Genomic DNA, 15,190 nt, shown 5'->3' with positions numbered 1-15,190 from the left:
TTATTAAAACTACTCATTAATTATACTGATATGTAAGGAGAGAGAGAGATACACATTACTGTTAGTATGTGTAGTTTTACGTATAATATGAATAATGGGCTTTAAGATCTTTGGATGAATTTACTGTAGACACGTAAACATTAAGTCTTACAATATCTTTCAGATACATGCTTATATCCATTTTACCTGTGTACAACTTTCCTTTTACTTTTGGCAGATCCAGTATTTTGACATGCGTGTTCTATCCAGAAGCTCTTGAATTACTTTAAGCAATTAATTGAAAAATAAGATGTTTGAAAATGTTCATTAAATTCCTTATTCCTGGTTTTCCACAGAGCACCATATTAGCACATGCTTGAAAACCATCTAGTCAGTGATCTTGTATTTTTCCTCTCCAGATCGCAGCAGTAGATTGCAAAGATGCCTTAGAAATGATCTGTAACCTAGAGTCTGATGGAGATGAAAAAAGTGCTCTAATTTTATGTGCAGCGTTTTTATCTCGTCAGCTACAGCAAGGAGAGATGTACTGTGCCTGGTGAGTTAGAATCTCTTTTTGTTTGTTTCTAAGAGTAAAACTGGAGCATTTGACACTTTAAAATCTATTGGAAGGAATAGGGCCTGTCAACTTTTTTTGAAAAAACAAAAGAAAAAGCTTAATATAAAATTTAATGCTTTTGTAATAACCCATAATAATTACCATCATTACCTTACAATTTTTTGATTGTTTCAAAGGCCATATTGTGGATCAGGCATCAGCAGATGATGTGAGTGCTGAGTCACTTAACTTAACAATAAATTAACTGTATTACGTTGTGGAAAAAAAATAATTTTACATCTGTTAGGCAGGTGGTCAACACTGTAATGAAAACTGTCTCAATTTTAGACAACAATTCTGTTGTCTGGAAGAGCACTTTTCACATAAGTCACCTACTTCTTTTTGCCTGTATTGAAAAATGTGCAGGTTTTCATGTGAAATCTTCTTCCAGCAAGATCTCTCCACATTGAAGCCACATGCTAGTTTAACAGTATTTGGTAGTTAAAACAAGCTTTCACTGGGCATCCAGGGCAACTGGCAGGTCTTGTTGGGAGGCAGCTGACTCACTGGAACTTTAACTTCAGTCTGGTAAAGTTGGTAACTTGCTGGTTTGGTCCCAGTCCTGCTCCGGGATTTGCTAATGCTGATTCCTGTACCTATGTGAAGTATAACTTGAAGATAATTGGAGATGGAAGAGAGCAGGGCTTTGCAGTAATGGATCCTGCTGTAGGCTTGGGACCAATCTTTGTATATCATTCCACTGGTTGTCTAAAACATTCTTGTCATTTACACCTTCAGTTTTGGTGTTTTCTAATTTATTTTGTTATAAAGAAGCAGTCTGGCCTCGATATTTTTACTTGAATAAAAGTATAAGTGTAACAATCTAACTTTATAATGCTAGATTTCAGAGTAATTAATTATAATAAAGTGTACATAAAGTCTATGCATTAACATAGAATCATAAATATGTAGGGCTGGAAGGGACTGCAAGAGGTCATGTAGTCCATCCACCTGTGCTGAGGCAGGATTAGGTATACCTAAACCATCCCTGACAGATATTCTTCTAACTTGTTCTTAAAAACCTCCTTTGGCAACCTGTTCCACTACTTAACTACCTTTATAGTTAAAAAGTTTTTCCTAATATCTAACCAAAATCTCCCTTGCTGCAGATTAGGCCCATTATTTCTTGTCCGACGTTCAGTGGACATGGAGAGCAATTGATCACCCGTTTCTTTATAACAGCCCTTAACATATTTGAAGACTTAACCAGGTTCCCTCTCAGTCATCTTTTCTCAAGACTCAACATAGGTTAAAAAACAGGGTTTCTTCATAGTTCAGGATTTCTAAACTTTTTATCATGTTGGTTGTTCTCCTCTGGACTCTCTCCAGTTTGTCAACATCTTTCTTAAAATATGGCATCCAAAATTGGACACAGTGTTCCTGCTGAGGCCTCACTGGTGTCAAGTAGAGCAGAACAATTACGTCCTGTGTCTTACATCTGATACTCCTATTAATAAACCCCAGAACAGATGAACCCTGATCTTTTATAAAAGAAAGTATGAATTGTTAGGTATTTTAGAGAGGCAGCATAAATCCTGTTTTCATCCTTCATATTTTTTTTTAAAAGAACCGCAAATTGATCAAATATAGTGGTTGTGTTAGTACTGCCATTTATTCTGTCTTTTAAAACTCTCTGTTTCCAGGGAATTGACACTCTTCTGGAGCAAACTGCAGCAAAGGGTAGAGCCTTCTGTACAAGTGTATCTAGAGAGGTGTCGTCAACTTTCGGTGTTAACTAAGACGGTTTATCATATATTCTTCCTGATTAAAGTAATTAATTCAGAGGTAAGGATACTCTAGAAGGTGTATTTTTTCATGGCCTTTTGAATGGAACATCAGATCAGGATTTGGAAATTTTCTGGATGTCAGCTAGCAAGTACATTAAACCTTCGAGCCCTAAGCCTTGCCTACTTATGCAAGTTGTACCGATTTAAGTAAGTCGGTATATAAACTGATGTAATTACATCACTGCATCCCCCTTTTGGTAGACTTTCTTAAATCGGTTTGAGTCTTTCATAGCCATTTGGCTAAAGTTGATAATTAATTAACTTAAGATGAATCAATGTAAGACACCCTTAAATTGACTTAAGAATGTCCACACAAAGGGTTGCAGTAGCTAAACTGATTTAATTTATTACAACTTTTCATTGTAGACATGAGGGGGAATAGATGTTGCAGCTCAGCAGTTGGGAGACAGGAGAGCTATAGCTGAGGATACACCCTCCTGTAACATGAGTCCTACGCTCCAAATAGCTTGACAAGTTACTTTAGTGAAGAGAGGAATGTAAGGACCTGATAACTCTTTATACTTCAAATATTAATGAAAATAAAATAGGAAAGAAAAAGATTTGAGGGGGGAAATTTGAGACTCTCAACCTTTTAAACAAACTGTAAAAGGCAAAAAACAACTTGATTGTTGCTTTATGATTCACCATTAAGGGTATGATTTTGCTTTGAGGAGTTAAGTTATAACTTAACCCTGAAGTATTTTGCTTTTTATGGATTTAGAACTGATTCTGTATCCTAAACTCAATCCGTGTATCTCAGTTAATCTTGTATGTAGGGTCACCCATTGTTCCAAGTCTTCTCTACATCGTGGTTGTATTATTTAATGTTAATCACTTTGTCTTGTCCTCCCTTGAGTTTTTTGTTCTATAGACTTTGGATCCATAGATAATTGTTTTAAGAGGAAAAACAAGTTGTTTTCAGTTAGTATATTCTGTGGGACTATACTCCTCCTACTACTTCCTTCATTTAAGGTTAATTTACTTTTTAAATTTGGATTGGGTAGAAATAACTGGTTGCATGAAGAGTTGTGGTCCAGACCTTGAGCCACATGCATTATATGCCTAATATTTTTCCTAAAAACAGGAAGTCTTCACTGAATGAGCTATGAATCATTCTCCCTGATAGTAGAAATTTAAGACATAGGAATAGGATTGTTTATTCATAAATACAGTCACCTTACTTCTCATTTACACTCCTTCAGCAGTGTAGCGGGACCTTAAAGTGAATATAAATGTAACAGAATTATACAAATGTAGGGCTGGAAGAGACTTCGAGAAATCATCAAGTAGCAGCCCCTGTGCTGAGGAACGAGTAAGTAAACCTAAACCATCCCTGACAAGTTTGTCCAGCCTGTTCTTAAAAACCTCAGATGATGGGGATTCCACAGTCTCTCTTGGAAGCCTATTCCAGAGCTTAACTAGCCCGATAGTTAGAAAGTTTTTCTAGTAGCTAACCTAAGTCTCCCTTGCTGCAAATTAAGCCTGTTACTACTTGTCCTACCTTCAGTGAGTATGGAAAACAGTTGATCATTGTCCTCTTTATAACAGCCCTTAACATGTTTGAAGACTATTATTAGGTGTCTTTCTCCCCCTTCCCCCCCACGGTCATCTTTTTTCAAGACTAAACATGCCTTTTTTTTTTTTTTTTAACATTTCCTCATAAGTCATTTTCTAACCTTTTGTCATTTTTGTTGCTCTTCTTTGGACTCTCTCCAGTTAGTCCACATCTTTAGTAATGTTTGGTGCCCAGAACTGGACACAGTACTCCAGCTAAGGCCTCGCCGGTGCCATGATGAGCAGGACAGTTACCTCTTGTGTCTTACATATAACACTGCTGTTGATGCACCCTAGAACGATATTAGCCTTTTTTGCAACTACATCATATTGTTGACTCATATTCAATTTTTGATCCACTATAAACTCCAAATCCTTTTCAGCAGTACAACTACCTAGTCAGTTATCCCCCATTTTGTAGTTGTGCGTGGGATTTTTCCTTCAAGTGAAGTACTTTGCCCCAGGCTATTGAATTTCTTCTTGTTGAATTCAGACCAAGTCTTCAATTTGTCAGTTTTGTTTTTAATTCTAATCTTTTCCTCCAAAGTGATAGCACACCTTCCCAGGTTGGTGTTATCTACACATTTCCATTCCATTATCCAAGTCATTAATGTAAATACGGAATAGTACCAGATGCAAAACTGACGCCTGCGGGGCCCCACTACATATGCCCTTCCGTGTTGCAGTCATTCTCAAAGATAATTGCTAATTGTTCCGATTGCTTCAGCTAGTTCCTTAAATTCCCTAGGATGAATTTCATGACTTGAATACCTCTAATTTACTTAAATATTCTGTAACTTGTTCTTTCCCACTTATGGCTTGCATTTCTTTTCCCTTGTTGTTTAATATTAATTGTGTTGAGAATCTGGTCAACAATAACCGTTTTAATGAAGATTTGAAGAAAATAGGCATTAAACACCTAAGCCTTCTTGATGTTATCAGTTATTAGCTCTCCTTCCTTGCTAAACAGAAGACCTACACTTCCCTTTGTTTTTCTTTTCCTCCTAATATATTTAAAGAACCTCTTATTGCCTTTTCTGTCCCTTGCTTGATGTAACTCATTTTGTTCCTTTGTTTTTTTGTTTTTGTCTCTATATGCTTGTTCTTTTCTTTGGCACGCCTTCATAGCAATTTGTCCATGTTTTGTAGGATTCCTTTTTGATTTAGCAGTCACTAAAGAGATCCTGATGGAGCCATGTTGGCCTCAGACAGTTTTTCCTTTGCATCAAGATAGTTTGCAGTTGTTCCTTTAATATAGTCTCCTTGAGAAACACCCAGCTCTCCTGATCTCTTTTATCCCTTAGATTTTCTTCCCATGGGACCTATGTACCAGTTCTCTTAGTTTTAAGTCTATTTTATTTTTGCCATTGTGCTCTCACTCCTTCCTTTCCTTAGAACGATGGTCACTTCCATCCAAATTGTCTTCCACCTTCACAATCAATTTTTTCTCTGTTGGTCAGAATCAGAGATAAAATGGCTGTGCTCCAGTTAAATCCTTCACTTCCAGAAACAAAAAGTTGTCCCCAATACATTGCAATAGCTTATTGGAAATGTCGTGTTTGCTGTATTCCTTTTCCAACAGTTGTCTGGGTAGTTAAAATCCCCCATTACTACTCAATCTTCTGCTTTGGATATTTGTGGTGTTTGATCTAGAAATGCCTCATACACCTACTCTTTCTAATTTGATCGTTTATAGTAGATCCCTACCAGGATGTCAGGCTTAATTTTTACTGTTTTATCTTTACCCAGAGACTTTCAACTGGTCTGCCACTCACCTGATTCTTTATCTGCCAACAAGTGTACACATTCTTGATTATATGATGCAGCACCTCTTCCATTTTTACCCTGCCTGTCCTTGAATAAGCTATACCTCTCTATACCAATATTCTAGTCATGAGACTTATCCCACCATGTCTCTGCCTGGTGGTGTAAAGTGGCCTTAGTGTAAATGATGATCGAGGTGCTGTGTGTACTGCTATAATTAGTGTAACCGGGAAGGTTAGAAGACTTACTGATTACCACACTTACCTTCCACATCTGTGACCAGAATTCAAGTCCTAAGTTGAAGGTCCTAAGTGAAATGAATCTGATATCAACAGAGTCCCTCTCAAAACTATAACATACAATTTGGCATAATTGGTCGGTTTTGTTTGGGAAAGGCCCAGTACTTCGTTAGTACAAGGACTGAACTACTGAACACACTCCTGAAATAAGTAATCCTAACAGGGCAACATGAGGGGGAGCCTACTGGATTTTTCACTTATGTGTGAATTTTAAAAAGGCTGGTGTTTCAGATTCCTTTACCAGCCTGGAGACCAAGTAACTCAAGCAAAGTAGGGTTTTATTTCATTGTGGTGCACAGTTCTACAGTATGAGCTACTAAGTTATCATTTTTTTAACTTAATATGTGAATAATAAACGCCTTATTATGATTTGCCTTTACAATTTCTTGAAATTCAGGATTTAACTATGAAAATAATCTTGTAATAACAAATGCAGAAACAGTTGAAGTAAATTGACTTTTTAAAATTTGTGTCTTTGTACATTGCAGATTGAAGCTGCTGGACTTGCAACCTGTATTGAACTGTGTGTGAAAGCACTGCGCTTGGAATCCAGTGAAAACACAGATGTCAAGATATCCATTTGCAAGACTATCTCCTGTTTGTTGCCCGATGATTTGGAGGTTAAACGTGCTTGTCAATTAAGTGAATTTCTTCTTGAGCCCACTGTGGATGCATACTATGCTGTTGAAATGCTGTATAATCAGCCTGACCAGAAATATGATGAAGAGAATCTTCCAATACCAAATTCATTACGGTGCGAGCTCTTGCTTGTATTGAAAACTCAGTGGCCTTTTGATCCAGAATTCTGGGACTGGAAAACTCTAAAACGTCAGTGTCTTGCATTGATGGGAGAGGAGGCATCCATTGTATCTTCAATAGATGAGTTGAATGACAGTGAAGTATATGAGAAGGTCGAAGATTGCCAAGAGGAGAATAAAGAAACTTCTCTGAATGGTCTTGCTGGCAATTTTGATGAAGCTACAAGCCTGCTTAAAGGCATAAGAGATGAAAAGCAGAAAAAGAGAGAAATTAAAAAACTGAGAGAGCGGGGATTCATATCAGCTAGGTTTAGGAACTGGCAAGCCTACATGCAGTATTGCGTGTTATGTGACAAAGAATTCCTTGGTCATAGAATAGTTAGGCATGCACAGAAACACTATAAAGATGGAATTTACAGTTGCCCTATATGTGCACACAATTTTAATTCTAAAGAAACCTTTGTTCCTCATGTAACTCTACATGTTAAGAAGTCCAGCAAAGAGAGACTGGCTGCTATGAAACCACTGAGAAGATTGGGAAGACCTCCTAAAATAGCAACCACCAGTGAGAATCAGAAGGCTGATGCCATATCCAAGCAGGAACAACGACCCATTAAAAAGAATAGTCTTTATTCAGCAGACTTCATAGTGTTCAACGATAACGATGGTTCAGATGATGAAAATGATGACAAAGATAAACCTTATGTACCAGAGATAATACCAGTTCAAAAACCATTGCCTGTAAATGAATTCACTTGTCCAGTAACATTTTGTAAAAAAGGTTTTAAATACTTTAAAAATTTGATTGCACATGCAAAAGGGCATAAAGATAATGAAGAAGCAAAACGTTTTCTTGAAATGCAAAGCAAAAAAGTGATTTGCCAGTACTGTAGACGACATTTTGTAAGTGTTACTCACCTCAACGATCACTTACAAATGCACTGTGGCAGCAAGCCCTACATCTGCATACAGATGAAATGTAAAGCAGGTTTTAACAGTTACGCTGAGCTGTTAACTCATAGAAAAGAACATCAAGTCTTTAGAGCAAAGTGTATGTTTCCTAAATGTGGCAGAGTGTTTTCAGAAGCATATTTGCTCTATGATCATGAAGCACAACACTATAATACCTATACCTGCAAATTTACAGGCTGTGGAAAAGTTTACCGTTCTCAGAATGAACTAGAAAAACATGGTGAAGATCATAATAAGCAGCCTGAAAAAGTGTTAGAGATTGAAGGCCAGACTAATCGAACTGATCTTATTCAATCTTCAAAAGCTAATGAAAACCCTGAAGGGATCACTGTGAAAAAGGAATTGATCTGTCCCCTAGACAATAACACAAGTAACTTTACTGAGGCAGGAAGTAATGTGTGGGATCAAATCAAAGTAGAATCAGTTGGGACAGAGAGAGCAAATAAATCAGCCAGCGCACTGAGGCAAGCTGATTCCCTCTCTGTTGATGGTTTGGAGCACTCTGTCACTGGTCTGGTAAAGAAAGAAGCAACAATTAGAATCAGCAATATCAGGATGCCTATTCTTAGCCAGAAGGTCCGGGATAACTTTGTAAGAAGAGGAAAGTTAGCTTCTGCAGGCAGTAAAATAGATACCAGTAAATCTGTAGTCCGGCAGTTGTGTTCAGCAGCAGAAGATTCTTGCAGTGATTGTCTTCCAGGTTTCCAGGAAAGAAAGGAGGAGAATTGTTTCAGTCAATCCCAGAATATTCAAAACATTTCTGTAAATTCAGACACACCAAAACCAGAAGCTCTTGCATCAAAAAGCCTAGAAAGACAAGTAAGTAATATGATGCCCTTCAGCATGCAGAATCAGACAGGTTTTCGAAACAACTTACCCATTTCCAAACTTGAACTTCAAGACAGTATTAAGAGTGCAACTAATCCATTTAATTTGCCCCTGAAGACATTAGAGAGTATTATATTTCTTCCGTCACAGTCCAGCCTAAGCAGTTCTTTAGTTCCAGCTGTACCACAGGTAGCACCAGTTCAAAAATTTAACTGTCAAGTTGAGGGGTGTACTCGAACCTACAACTCCTCACAGAGTATTGGCAAACATATGAAGGCAGCACACCCTGATCATTATGCTGCTTTTAAAATGCAACGTAAGAATAAGAAAACCAGAAAACCCAGCAATTTGCAAAATATGCCTAGTGATGGAAAGATTTTGTATTTTTTGCCATCACAAGTAGACAACCCCAGTAATGCTGCTTTTACATCACAAAACAAAACCAATGTAAATTCTGCTTGTGCGAGTCACTTGCAACATGTCTCAAATACACTTTTCCCAACCCACTTAGAAACTTTATCTAATCCAATGATACCAACAGTGGAAAGTGTCATAAATCCAGTCTGTATTAAAAGTGAACCCGAGAGTGTTTTATGTTCCCAAATGGAAAATCTATCTAGTACGACGTTACCTTCACAATTAGAAGATCTGGCAAAAACAGTTATGCCTTTGAATATTGACAGTGGTTCAGATCCCTTTCTTCCTTTACCTGCTGAAAGCAATTCCATTTCTCTCTTTCCTTCACCAGCAGACCATGTCCCAAATTCAGTCTTCTCACAGCTGGAAAACAATACAAATCATTTTTCATCACAGCTAGAAGGAAACACTAGTTCTGTATTTCCAAAGGAAGAAAGTATTGATGAACCAATCTTTTCTTCTCGAGCAAATAATGAAAATAACTTCAGTGAAACCACCTCCCAACTTCCAGCTTCAGAAAAAGTGAAAAAGGATCGTGGACGGGGTCCAAATGGAAAAGAAAGGAAGCCAAAACATAACAAGCGAGCGAAATGGCCAGCAATAATTAGAGATGGCAAATTTATCTGTAGTAGGTGTTTCAGAGTTTTTACTAATCCCAGATCACTTGGTGGTCACTTGTCTAAACGGTCTGTTTGTAAACCCATTGAGGGATCAGAAATTTCTCCAGAAGCCCTGCAGACTAATGGACAATCATCTCTACTTGCCAGTATGATTCTTTCCTCAAATGTAGGAAATTTGCAGCAACCCCAGGAGTCTACATTCAATCCAGAAGCATGTTTTAAAGATCCATCGTTCCTACAGTTGCTTACAGCTGAAAATCGTTCAGCTGCTTTTTTGCAGACCATGTTTCCACGGGCTAGTGTGGCTAACTTTAATCCGAGTGGGAATGAGGAAGGAAATGAAATTATTAAACAAGCCTTGGAAACTGCAGGCATTCCAAGTACATTTGATAACACTGAAATGCTTCCACATATAGTTACAACTAGCTGTGTCACTGGTACAACTCAAATGAATGCAGCGGTTCTCTCCAATCCAACTGTATCCTCTCTCTTGCAGACAGTCTGCAATCCAAGTACCCTACTTACAAACCAAAACCGGGCCCTAAACAACAAAATTCCTTCATCGGATGACTGCAACAATTTGCCTGTTTTTGCAACAGATGATTTAATGCTAAAGACTATTGAAAATGGCTTGTGCTCTGGTTCATTTCCTAATTCTGTTGCAGCAGCACAGAATTTTGCAGGTAATAGTTCACGAGTTTCTGTTATAAATAGTCCCAAGAATTCAGGATCAAATACTTTGAATAAGAAGGGGAGCAGTGCGTCAAAGAGAAAGAAAAAAGCAGCTACTCCATTGCTTGCACCTAACTCTTCACAAAAATTAGTAGTAAATGATTTAACAGCAATGGGACTTCTAGCCAAAAGCACTGAAGGGAGTGTGCAAGTACCAACAGATAATTTTCAGTCAAACTTACTGGCAAACTGTGAGTCTCAGGTGTTGGTGGAAAATCTTACACAAAAACTAAATAATGTTGACAATCAGTTATTCGTGCCCAGTGTCAAAGAAAACTTCAAAACTAATCTTGAGTCTCATGCAGCATTAGCTCCTTTAACAATAAAAACTGAAAATGGTGACTCCCAGATGATGACTCTGAATGCCTGTGCTCAAGGAAATTCTGATTTACAGATTTCAGAGGACAATGTTATTCAAAACTTTGAGAAAACCCTTGAAATAATTAAGACTGCTATGAATTCCCAAATGCTTGAGGTAAAAAATGAAATCCAGGATGCTGTCATTGAGGCAACCAAGAATACACAAGTAAATACTACGAAACTCCCTCCAGCAAACTGTTCACAGAATATTAAGTTACCCAACCATACCCAATTCGCAGTACGCACTAGAGATGCTATCACTGCGAAGAGTAACTCTTCTCAACCTGAAACTTCTCAAAAGGATGATGTTCAAGTGTTGGAGATTTTAGAGGGTTTGCAGAAACTGAGATTAGAAAATGATACATCCAGTCAGGTGTCTGATAGCGTGTCTCAGTGTCCTCCAATGGATACTCTAGCACCGCTTTCTGCTGTTGCTGTTGTATCAACTGAGAAAACATCCGTGGCCCAGCCATCTTCAGAGACCAGTAATATTCAATTTAGTGACAAAGTCCACAAGCCTTTCGTCTGCCAGGACCAAGGCTGTGATTATAGTGCTATGACAAAGGATGCATTATTTAAACACTATGGCAAGGTACATCAGTACACTGCAGAAATGATACTGGAAATCAAGAAGCATCAATTGAAATATGCCCCATTTAAATGTGTTGTAACTACCTGTCCAAAAACATTCACAAGAAATTCAAATCTCCGAGCACACTGTCAGCTGGTGCATCACTTCACAACGGAGGAAATGGTAAAATTAAAAATAAAAAGACCTTATGGAAGACGATCTCATAATGAAGCTATAAACATAACCCAACGGCCTGTTGAAATAAAAAATCTGCAGACTCTAATAATGAAAAGTAAAAACGAACCTCGGTTGGTTAAAGGACTGGAAGTAAAGAAGGAGGCTGTCATACAACCTGTGAAAATCCCAGAAAAGCTAATCCCAGAAAAAAAAAATCCTGAAAAACTGGAAAAACCTCCACAGGTGCTTACTGTTCCTCCAGAGCAACATAATGCAGCTTCTTTCAGTAGTACACAGATACAACCAAAAGTACGCAAAATTAGGAGGCATCGGAAGGAGAAAGAAGAAAGAAAACGCAGGAAACCAGTTACCAAATCTCTTGAGTTTCCTACTAGATATAGTCCTTACAGACCATACCGATGTGTCCATCAAGGCTGTTTTGCAGCTTTTACAATACAGCAAAACCTGATTCTTCATTACCAGGCTGTTCACAAATCAGATTTGCCTGCCTTCTCTGTGGAGGTTGAAGAAGAAAGTGAACCAAGTAAAGAAGAATGTGATGAAATTGAAACCAAACAGACTGTGAAAGAATTCAGGTGTGAAGTGAGTGACTGCTCGAGAATATTTCAAGAGGTTACTAGTCTGATACAGCATTATATGAAGCTTCATGAGATGACTCCTGAGGAAATCGGAAGCATGAAATCAGCCCTGGATGTTGGAAGATTTCCATGTGATCAGTCTCAGTGTAAATCTTCATTTACAGCCTATTTTAACTATATTCTACATCTTGAAACAGATCATGGAATTAAGATAAGGCCAAACAAAGTAGAAGAAGATGGCATATACAAGTGTGATTGTGAGGGCTGTGATCGTATGTACGCGACTAGATCAAACCTTCTAAGACACATTTTTAATAAACATAATGATAGGCATAAAGATCACTTAATAAGGCCCAGGCGATTAACACCAGGTCAGGAAAATATTTCCAGCAAGGCAAACCAAGAGAAGCCAATAAAGTCTAAACATAGAGGACTGAAACACAATAGGTCAGGAAAGGAAGGAAACAGATTGTCAATAAAGACCAAACGAAAGAAAAATGTTAACTTGGAAAGCAAGAATACAAAAGGTGGGCAGATTCAAGAAAACAAGGCTTATTCCCTGAAACGTGGAAAACATGTGTATTCGATAAAGGCTATAAATGATGCCTTATCTGAATGTACAAGCAGGTTTGTAACACAGTATCCTTGTATGATAAAAGGATGTTCCTCAGTCGTTACAAGTGAGAGTAATATAATTAGGCATTATAAATGTCATAAGTTATCTAAGGCATTTACTTCACAACACAGAAATCTTCTTATTGTCTCAAAAAAACACTCTGTATCACAAGTAAAGGAAGCATCCTCTGAACAAGAGGAAGCTAATAAAAAAAGTGATGTGAAAGAGTCTGATCCATGTTTGCCAGAGAGCAATGATGACTTGAGTACCTCTGCATTACCACAGAGTGAAATTGAGAAAGGTGAGAAGGATGAAGTGGATGAACTGACAGAACTCTTCATTACTAAACTGATTAATGAGGATTGCACGTGTGCTGAAAATCCAGCTAAGACCTCTTCCAGTGTAAATAGTAACTTTCAGGAAACTGTCTCCTGCCACTCAGAAAAGCAAAAATCAAATAATTTAAAGAGAGCAAATAAAGAAAAAAACCTCTCTCAGAATAAAAAGAGAAGACTTGAGAAACCTGAAGAAGGACTGGCAGTTGAATTGAGTAGCATGCGTAGGGAGGAAGAGACTGCTGTTGCTATTCAGACCGCTGAAGAGCAACCCACAACTTTCGATTGGAGTTCATTTAAGCCTATGGGATTTGAAGTGTCGTTCCTCAAGTTCCTTGAAGAGTCTGCTGTGAAGCAAAAGAAAAATGCTGAGAGAGACTACCATAGCAGTGGAACCAAAAAAGGGTCTCATTCAAGCTCAAAAAAATCCAATGAAAAGACCTCCTTGGCAAGTAGTAACATTACGTGGTCCTGTACTGAAAGCGAAACCCTTGTACAGTTTGCCAATCCATCACAACTTCAGTGTAGTGATAAAGTAAAAATAGTTTTAGACAAGACTCTTAAAGACTGCACTGAGCTTGTGTTGAAGCAACTTCAGGAAATGAAACCTACTGTCAGTCTGAAAAAACTTGAAGGACATTGGGAGGATGATCCAGCGGCTACAGTTGCAAAAGAAATTCTTTTGGGTAATGAGGAAGGGGAATCACATTACTGATAACTGTATTTTAAACATGACCTGTAATACATTTTTATTTTGAATAGGAAGCCATCAAGCATGCTAGTAATTGTGAAGCTTTTTTATTTTGTTGAAGTGATTTAACCTAGCAGAAACATGACATTAGTCATGTAAATTTCTTATTTGTTTTTATCCCTATGGGACTTGAGGAACAGAATCATTGCTTCAGTTTTGTAAATAGTTGATCAGAACTTCAGCTTTCTATCAAATTGTCCTTTCCATTAACTAAATCTTTGTGAATTGTCTGTGATTGGTATCTTTCACCAGGTCACTTCTCATGTATAACAGTACTCTTTATTTGTAGATACATTTTTTGTATATATTTATTATTGTAAATCATTTGCTGCCACCAGCAGTCTGTATGTCTAAACTATTAAATGACACATTTATATTCGGAATTTTAATTTGTAACTAAGCAATCAAGTTTTTAAAATTGTCCTTTAATCGTTTTAAATTAAGAACTTTTTGAACTAAACCTAGATAAGTCTGCCATATCCAGTTTATTTTGCTTAAAGCATTTATTTACAGGAAAGAAGCTGGATAGGATCACATTTCATATGTTCAGCACATACTGACAGTTCTCATTTTTTGTAAATTTTAACATCCAGTATCTTTGGATGGTATTCACATGTAGTTATGTCATAAATTTAAATAGTTTTCCTATAACTACATTTTTCATTGCTTTTAATTGGGTACAAAGTTATTATGATTCCATAATATAATGGAAATGTGAATAAAAATAGTTTGCTACATTGGAGATTTTAAACAGCATTTGGTATTGAAGAACCTGTTGTGAATGTGATAGAAAATTAGTAGTGTGGAGCAGTGTATATATTTGAGGTGGTGATTTGTGAAGTAGCCCAGTATTGCCTTAAATAAAATCACATTTCATTTCTTGTTTTATACATGTGATCTTATGAAGGTTATTTTTGTTTCTGTAACTTAAATTGATGTATAATTTAATTTTTTTTGTTTAAAAAAATGCTACTTCGGAAACAGTGGGATCTGGGGCAGGGTGTTTTTGTTTTTTGTTTTGTTTTGTTTTGATGATGGCTTTTTAAACATGTTTATTTTGACCATACCAGAGTGGAATCTATCTATAAATATGAGTCTTCATGCCATGACATTTAAAACTGAATAAATGGAGCACTTTCTAAAAAGACAGGTAGAGATTGTGAACTCAGAGACAAAATATCTGTACTCTACAGGTGGCATAGGTTCCCTCTGCACTCACCTTTCCTCTTGCCGACTGGTTTTGGCAAGGGTTTTGCCTACTCTGTATTTCCACACTGGAATGAGCGTTGGAAGCAGTGCCACTTGTCATAACTGGGATTTGTGAGATCTCTCTTTATGCTACTAACTGCAGTGACAAGGATATAATTTGTTTAGTAACCCAAACAGTAAATACATTAGTGGGAGCTCTCATTATCCAAGAAAATTTAAAATGTTTTCAAACAATACATAAGATTA

At 37.3% G+C, this 15,190-nt stretch overlaps 1 protein-coding gene across 1 annotated transcript in view; it reads left to right on the top strand.

Moving 5' to 3' along the window:
* ZNF292 (zinc finger protein 292) overlaps window positions 1–14,625 on the top strand; it is a 66,003-nt gene extending 51,378 nt beyond the window's left edge. The window contains exons 6-8 of the mRNA XM_050950065.1: window positions 399–535; window positions 2,239–2,380; window positions 6,488–14,625. Of these exons, the coding sequence (XP_050806022.1) occupies window positions 399–535; window positions 2,239–2,380; window positions 6,488–13,699 (7,491 nt within the window). The 3' untranslated portion in view covers window positions 13,700–14,625. The remainder of the gene's footprint in view (window positions 1–398; window positions 536–2,238; window positions 2,381–6,487) is intronic.
* Window positions 14,626–15,190: the final 565 nt, after the last annotated feature.

This window comes from Gopherus flavomarginatus, chromosome 4 (assembly GCF_025201925.1).
Source record: "Gopherus flavomarginatus isolate rGopFla2 chromosome 4, rGopFla2.mat.asm, whole genome shotgun sequence".
Lineage (NCBI taxonomy): Eukaryota > Metazoa > Chordata > Testudines > Testudinidae > Gopherus > Gopherus flavomarginatus.
This window is presented reverse-complemented; position numbering and strand designations above follow the sequence as displayed.